The sequence below is a fragment of the Triticum dicoccoides genome, chromosome 7A (genome assembly GCF_002162155.2).
Source record: "Triticum dicoccoides isolate Atlit2015 ecotype Zavitan chromosome 7A, WEW_v2.0, whole genome shotgun sequence".
Classification (NCBI taxonomy): Eukaryota; Viridiplantae; Streptophyta; class Magnoliopsida; order Poales; family Poaceae; genus Triticum; species Triticum dicoccoides.
Genome location: NC_041392.1, coordinates 480622231 through 480630588, shown reverse-complemented (window position 1 = coordinate 480630588; position 8358 = coordinate 480622231). Strand labels below are relative to the sequence as shown.

At 49.4% G+C, this 8358-nt stretch overlaps 2 protein-coding genes across 2 annotated transcripts; one reads left to right on the top strand and one right to left on the bottom strand.

Annotated features, from left to right (window-relative positions):
- Window positions 1-475: 475 nt before the first annotated feature.
- LOC119327401 (protein DMP3-like) lies at window positions 476-1603 on the bottom strand. Its single transcript, XM_037600509.1, has one exon. It carries the CDS (start codon window positions 1393-1395, stop codon window positions 712-714), a length of 684 nt encoding a protein of 227 aa, XP_037456406.1. The 5' UTR covers window positions 1396-1603; the 3' UTR covers window positions 476-711.
- Window positions 1604-5255: 3652 nt separating this feature from the next.
- LOC119327802 lies at window positions 5256-7753 on the top strand. The gene is made up of 3 exons (XM_037600890.1): window positions 5256-6831; window positions 6957-7095; window positions 7508-7753. The coding sequence occupies exon 1, from the start codon at window positions 5602-5604 to the stop codon at window positions 6748-6750; it is 1149 nt and encodes a 382-aa protein (XP_037456787.1). The 5' UTR covers window positions 5256-5601; the 3' UTR covers window positions 6751-6831; window positions 6957-7095; window positions 7508-7753.
- The last annotated feature ends 605 nt before the right edge of the window (window positions 7754-8358 follow it).

Genomic DNA, 8358 nt, shown 5'->3' with positions numbered 1-8358 from the left:
CAAGGATTCGGTCAACATCTACCATGGATTTGGCCTAAATCGGAAAAAAGAGGAATGAAAGAGTAGCATCAAGTGTTAGGGTTACGGGCATTGACCATGTCGTGAGGAGGATCTCCGGGTCGCCGCAGCATGAGCGCCATCCTAGCGGGGCCGCCGCCGCACAACCGCCTGCGATGACCGCCTCTTCTTATCGAAGCAGCGCCTTTGCCATCAACCGCCCCTGTTTCGCCAGAGAGGGGTGTGGAGGAGGAAAGGACTGCGTCTGAGAAGGAATTAGGGTTCGAGGGTTCTTTTGCAAATATGTAACACGTCGTAATCCAGCCTTTGCCCTTCAATCCACGTGGCGGCGGTCAAAGCACCATGCAAGCTGGTCAGCGGTGGTCGGATGGAATTAAGAGATCGGGTGAACAACTTAAAAAGATTTAGTAGCAGGCATGCATTTTGAAAGAATTAGGACCGGATCGACACTCTGAAAAATAGAAACATGCATGCATTTTACTCATCATTAAATGGAGAATAATACCCACAAAAGGAGTTGGAAGATAACAGATCTTTTGTGTGTAGAATATATCGTCGGATCGTTTACATCCCACAGGCAAATAAGCAAGAAATCGAAATGATAGAATGATACAATGCTCTTAAGTTAGTAGGAGTACTAGTGTAACCAGAGTAATTCTTGAGCTTTGTAATACGCGGGTAAGTTTAGTTTATTCAGGTGCTGCTGCCAGCGGCGCCGTTGGTGACAGGGTAGCCGATGCCGTGCCGCCTGGTGGGGAACGCGACGAAGAGCAAGCTGCAGAGCACGCCGACGCCGAGCGGCACGATGTCCAGCACCTGCTCCGTCTCTCTCGCCGGCGACGGGCCGTAGAAGCACCGCACAACGTTCTTGTCTCTGGCCGCCACCACCCCGAACACGGCCACCGACAGCGCCGCGTGCACGGCGTCGATTGGTGCCAGCCTGTACCTGGACGTGTCCGGCGGCGTGGGCGCGCCGGGCGGGTAGTCGAGCAGCCAGAGGCCCCTGAGGGTGGCGACGCCGTAGTAGACGCGGCCGTCGGGGCCCTTGAGGGAGTCGGTGAAGGAGGCGAGGAGGCAGGAGAGCGCGAGGACGGCGAGGAGGATCCGCGTGAGCAGCGCCGTGGTGGCGTCGCAGGCGCCGTGGTTGGTGAAGGTCGGCGCGAGCAGCTGGAAAGCCAGCACCGTGCCCGTGGGGAGCAGGTTGGCCAGGCTCGCCGTCGACGTCAGCGCCTGGTACAGCGTCGATCGCGGCGGCGGCGGTGGCACCGGATCAACAGCTTCATGCTTTTCTTGCTGCTGATCCTGGAGCAGCGGCGATGCTGCCGCGGCAGTCCTCTGCCTGACGGAAACGGCAGAGGCAGAAGGAGCAGCTGCCATGATCGATTGTTGTGCGTGATTGGATTGGATCTGGATGGATATTTGTAATCAAATAAACTAGCTAGCCAGCTAGAGATGCATGTGCGAGACGAAGGAACGTGCGCAGAGGATTCTTGATGGAGGAGGGCTAGGCGTTTTGTGCGTGCTTGCGGGGTGGTGGTGGTTTTGTATTGCTGGATGGCTGGTTCTTGCGTGCCTTCGCGTTTGCTTAGGCTGCCAGTGTCGAGTAGGGAGGGTTGGGTACCTCGGTTTGTGGAAGGCGTCAAGGAAGAGGCAACATGTCAACATGGATGGCGTCGCGTTGCAAACGTAACGTAACTGCTTCATCCATCGAGGGAAGAAGGGAGGGGGAAGGCCTCGCTGTGCTGACACGGAACTGGCGGAATTTGCATGCTAGGAGTACTTCAGTTTCTCCACGGTAGAGCAAACTAAATACACCAGGCGAAATGATCAATCACTGGATCTACCGTTCATGAGACCATCGCCTCTACGCCTTGCCACATTGTTTGCCTCCGGGAATCCAAAATGGTATCAGTTGATGATTACACTCGGCCCTCTTCTGATGGTGATTAGATGAAATTACTTCTTTATGGATGAGCAAATCGCTGCATAGATTTTGGTGTCCCGGCGCGTGAAGCATCATGGATCAGCTTTGCGTAGTCGTTTGTCCTAAAAATACTGCACGTACAACCTGGGCACTCACGCTTCAAAATTAGTGCACACTTGAGGATTTTGGTGAGCAGATCATTTTCAGTGCTTATGAGTATATCTGCTCAAGCTCTATGTCATCCTCCGACTGAGTGCTTTGGAAGTTGGAACCCATAATTTTCTCTTATCGCCTCTGTTATGGCCGCAATGTGATGTGCCAACGACTCGTGAATTGAGAATTTGAAATCCAGCTGCGCTGCCACCTGCTAGCATGTGTTGTGCAACAAGCCTAGCTGGGCCTGAACTTTCCCCAAACTCTTCCTAATCGCCACATATGTTTTCTGCGCCACCTCACCATTGCCGTGAAGATGAACAACGTCTGGGGTGATGGTTTATGAGGTGTAGACGATCGATCCAAGGAATGAGTGTCCGGTACTACGGGATCTCAGCACAAAATTTTAGTGAAATCAAATTCTCTGCAGGATGCTGATCATGAAGTTCTCTAGTGTTTAAACCCGTTCCTGTAGTGATATTTGGGTGGCAGTGCCCCTGGAGCTGTCAGTGTGATATTTTGGTCCTGTAGTTTGGTCAGTTGACCCTGGCTTTTGCATGATCTACGTGACCTGGGTGCTGTAAAAACGTACTCCCTCTGTAAACTAATATAAAAGCATTTAGATCACTAAAGTAGTAATCTAAACACTCTTATATTAGTTTACGGAGGGAGTACTCTATCAATTATAACACTCACTTAGCCGCGTGCGAGAGATGGATTGGTGGAACTAGCGATGGGGATGCGAGAATAATTAGGGATCGTAGGAAGAAGCAATGTGCATCTACAAAATTTTATTCCAAATATGACCATATGTGACTTGTGCAAAAATAAAATGACCTAAATGAATATTCACACATCATTTTTTTCTTTTTTATGTGTGTGCATGCCACACATTGTCATATTTTTTTATGAAAATTTATAGATGAACATGTAAGAGACCTTGTAATTATGACTATATGACGGATTTGGCAGCTACACGATGACAGAACGCATGGAAAGGGTGAGTGCTCAGTGCAGGCAACAGTTGATTATCTGGACAACTATTATAGAACTTTGAATCTTGTCAAGAAGTATAGCATGGAGGAGATTATAAAGGGGAAGATGGTGTCTGATGTGTGCAGCCAGACTTGTAAGAACAATACCTATCATACTCCCGTCAAGCATTGGCCTCAGCCACCGACAGGATGGGTGGCGCTTTCTGTGGACGGATCCTTCTCGGTTCACGACGGGCGCGCGTCCGCTGGGATGGTACTTCAGAGTGAGAATGGTAAGTTGATCTTCAATACCTACAGATACATCTTCAACTATAATAACGCCTTAGAAGCAAAGATCCATGTGTCGATGCAAGGTATGGCCTTGGCTATTCAGCACTCGGACAAGCCTGTCATTGTCCAATCAGATTCTATAAATGCCCTGACCACTCTTGAAGGAAACACTTTGGTCAGATCGACCTACGGTCACTTAGATGCTGAGGTTAAAGCTCTTATGGTTGATCGAGAGTTTGTTTCATTAAGATTACTAGAGATCAAAATAGGGTAGCACATCAACTCGCTTTTTATAGCCGTACCGATGCTTGTACTACGGCGTGGTTGAATTCGACTCCTCCGTGCTGTGTTATGACCAGGGGCGGAGCCCATTGGGCCGTCCCGTATGCACAGGAATACGGGTCCAAATATTTGCTAGTAGTACTTATCAATTACGAAGGCCCAGTGCATCAGGTTGGCCCAAGAGCAGTGCATCAGGGTCGGCCCTATTCAGCCACTCCTCCGGCCTGCTGCGTTACCGTGTTGGGCCAGTGCGGAAAACGCGAGCATACGCACCTCCCCCTCTCGTAGCCTAATCGATCCAACTTCCTCCACTTATAAAAAAACTAAAAAAAAATCCATCCATCGATCAGGTCTGTGGCGTACAGATCCGGCCCCTCCATACGCTCGCCCTTGCGTACACAGGCGGCGGCGGCAGGGCACCGGCCGACGGCCGCCGCACGGCCGCAGGCTACGGACCCCGAGTCCTCTGGTGATGACGCGATGCACGCGAACGACGCCGCACGCCGTCGGCCGGTCCAACGCTCCGTAATTTGGCAACCTTTCCGATCTTGAATCTTCGTTTCCATGCGTATCAAAGGCCACAATGGTAACACCTTTATCTTGCCGTTCCTAATTTCGTTTACAAACTGCAATGATTAGTCCGTTATGTATAAACTAGTAACAAATAGAATAAACCACTATGTTTTGACAAAGCATCATACATTTTCTAGGGTTATAACTTCTGAATTCTAATTAGGTTATATTTCATTCATTGTCAAATACAAATACTATAACTTCTAATTAGGTTATATTTCATTTATTCTCAAAAGAAAGCATCAGCACAGGATGTTCCGGAACACATAAATAGGGAATAGGAGATTCAATATCATCCGGGCAAGAGAAAATTGATCAAACGTACTAAAGGTAATTTCCAATTTTTTAGCCATTTAAATACTTTCATTTGGACATTTTATTATGTTCTACTAGAAAGTTTAATTCCGTTTTTATCTTGTACATTATTGTGCCCTGCTGTCGGAGGATGTATTCTGGAATTTCCAAATGCAAGAGAACCTTTTCAAGTAATTTTGCCCCTTTTTTTAGCATTATAGTAAACATTTTGATAGCTACATTCTGTTTTTACTCACTGCCTTCTATTACATCCGATAAAATGTGCTAGAAGCTGTGAAACAAACTCTTATTCAATGCATCGCTGCTTGAAAATTTTACTCCTTAGTTAAAGTGGTGCATCGGGTAACATTTGCTCCAGCTCCGCCCCTGATTATGACGATTTGGTGGCTTGAGATTGTAACCCTATCATTATGGAGTGGAATGAAACTTTTTTTTACCCTGCAAAAAAAAATATGCCAAACCTTTTTATGTCAACGCCTTGCTGGCTGAGCTCGAAGGCGTCACACCCAACTCCGTCTTCTTCAGTTGAAAAAATCTCCCATGTTCCAACCTAGTTGTAACCGTGTGTTACAGAAGGGCGAGTGCTCCGCGGCTGATCCGCGGCGGCGTGCTTCCATCTTCTCACCCAACACCGGCGGCCTCGTCAGGTTGTTCCCGGCCGACCCCTAAAAAAAAGGTTGTTTCGGGCCCCGCTTGGATTAGGCGTAAATTTATACGTACAACCGGATTAATTCTACAGGTGTATATTACCGGCCGTGGTGTTATTTCCTCCCAGCATCAAAACGACGGCCGGAGGCCTGTATTGTTTACAGATGTATTTGGGTGCAAACCGACAATCCAAGCGGGGCCTAAATCGTAATCCTCCCCTCTCTGGTTTTCCTTTCCGGAGACACGGCGCGATTTGAAGAAGGAATCAGTGCCGATCCTGGGAGTGGGATTTCTTCTCAATCCGAGTCGATCTCGAGGTCCGAGCAGTGGCCTGTATAAAATAGCTAGCGGGGGCGGTACGGAGAAGAGTCAACCAAGCCCAGCCTGTGATTTGATTCGATTTGAAGAAGGAATCCGCGAGCGATGGGGAGGAAATTGCCCGCTCTTGCTCCGGCCGGGGCGGCGGGAAGGAAGCGAAAAGGTGCCACCTTGACAACGCTCGCCGCGTGCAAGCGCCCTGCGCGGGCGCAAGTAATCGGCGGCTGGGCGTCCCTGCCCACCGACATAGTTGGCCTCATCACCTGCCGGCTCCTGGCCGGCGACGGCGACGGCGACGGCGACGTGGTTGATTACATCGCCTTCCGCGCCGTCTGCTCCGGCTGGCGCGCCTGCACGCCCACGGCGCGCGACCCCACTCTGCGGGATCCCCGCCTACGCCCGCGCGGCTGGGTCGATCTCTGTGACGGCGACGCCGTCCGCCCAGACGATGCCTGCGAGATCGTCTTCTTCCATACGCGCACGGCCAGGCGCCTCCACGTCCTCCTCCCGGAGCTCCGGGGACACAGGATCGTTGGCTTCACCGACGGACTCCTCATCCTCGTGCACAAGCGCACCACCGAGGTCCGCGTGCTGCATCCCTTCACGCGCGTCGTGGTCGATTTCCCGCCCCTCGCCCCCGTGTACCACGCGGCAGTCAGGCGGATGAAGCTGCTCGACATGAGCGCCGCGATATGCAGCAGCGCGTCCTCGGCGACCTCCATTGCCGTGGTGGTCTGGTTCCTCTGCACAAGTGTGGTGCTCGGCGCCGACCCGGATTCAGACTGGGAGGTTCTCCACCGAGGTCTTTATGTTTGGAATACCTTGTCCTTCCAAGGAAAGCTCTACGCCACCACCCTGTCTTCACACGAGATCCTGCAGCTATACCCTCCTCCCACTCCCAGACAGGAACCCCTCGAGAATTCTGTGGTGGTTGCTCATGCTCCATATTTTGCTGATCGCCTGCATAGCGATTTTCTACTCGTGGAGTCTGGTGGAAGGATGCTGCTCGTCGTCCGGCACCCAGCTCCTGGTACAAAGGAGATGGACTGGTCGGGACGGGCAGTCTTCAGGCTCTATGAAGTGCATCTGAGCAGCCAGCGGTGTAAGCTTATCCCGGTGAACACCTTAGGCGACCGCGCGCTGTTTCTCAGCGGTGACCGATGCCTGTCTGTTTCGGCCATGGGACCCCATTGTGTTGCATTCGCTGGGGACTGGTTTGTCCGAGCGCTTAGCCGAGTCCTGCAAAATACATGATGGGAAGGACAGGATACGCCCATCTGTGCGCCCCTACACCATTGCTGATCATCTCATGACCTACTGCCATACTCCTGAGTGGTATGTTTTCCTTCCTCAGTTCCCTTCCTAGCAGAGATCGATGCACCTCATCAGTATCCACCGCAATGAATGGATGCATGTTTAATTCTAATTTCGGTTGTCCTTCTCTTGCTCAACATATGTAGGTCTAAAGGACTCATGTTCCACGAGTACCAATACATACCTGAATCTTTCAAGGAACTGATTAAGAACATCCGGGCACAAGATGCGCAAGTGCGGATTCCACGTATTGGTTGAGCTCACATTGCCCACTCAATAATGAAGGTACAAATAATGCCAGTATAGGCAATAAAGGCACAACTTCTTACAACTGTCTCAGTTAACATTTTTCAGTCACACAACTTCTAACCTGGCAGTCTCTGTGTTGATATCAATGTTATCATTTCTTGCATATTTGACTTGCCTGGTGCAATTTGCAATTAGTAGATTCCTACCAAGCGTAAGAGCAGTAACCATATCATCAGCAGTGTGATCTCATTATAACCTGCTGCAGCTACATATGAGTAATATGGCTATGATTTAAGAGCCAACCAATTTCATTATCCACTTCTGTTCACACTGTCTCAGTATCCATTTTGTGAACATCAATTGTTTACAGCACTAGTTATTACCAGCAATGTGACTATATGAGTGACCTAATCTTATGATCATTTTTGTGAACACCAATTGTTTACAGGTTCTGGCAGCATATGGAGAAGAAGAGAGGGGGCATGAACCTGAAGATATTTTGTTTACTAGGATTGTTGAGAACTTGGTTAACGTATGTATCTGTCCAAATATATGATTATTTAGGAAAATGAAAACCCATCCTCAGTCATGTTGATTGCGGGGTGTATTTTCTCACCAAGTATGTTTGGGTGTTGAACTGCAGTGAAACTTTCTGTGTATTTTTGAACTTCATGGCCCCGTTTTTTGATACATAGCCCCGTCTTAATAATGCGAAGTTGGATTATCGTCCTTGCATCAAAGTTACTGCAGGATATGTGTCGCGTTAATTTTTCTTGTGTTCATAGACCACCTGCTTATGCATTTGGTTCTAGGTTATCTTATACTGATTCTTTGGGACCTGCCAAACTTGTTTGTGAAAATGTTAAACCTGGCCGCGGGCATGTATTTTAGTTATTTCCCAGAACACTCAAGTAACTCTTCATAATGGAAGCTCAAAATGACTTGGTTTTCTTTATTTATTGCACGGTGCTTTTATCGAAAGCAGAAATTTTCCCATCATGGTCTTGCAAATGTTCTAAAGTCTTACGATATGAAGCGGTCAGTGTAGAATTGCAGATGGTCTTGCTTCTCATACTCATACTCATGGCCCATGAATCATGATTAATGGCGATTTTCTTTTCAAGCTCATCGGGATGTTAGGCAACATTAATTCTCAGCGTCTTGGGCAGGGCCATGGGCCTGATCAGGGCCGGTCCTGGGGAGGGGCGAACGGGGCGGCCGCCCCGGGCCCCCAAAAGTCAAGGGGCCCCTCCCAGGTATACATACATACGTATATACAGGTCTTCGATAGGGAAAAAC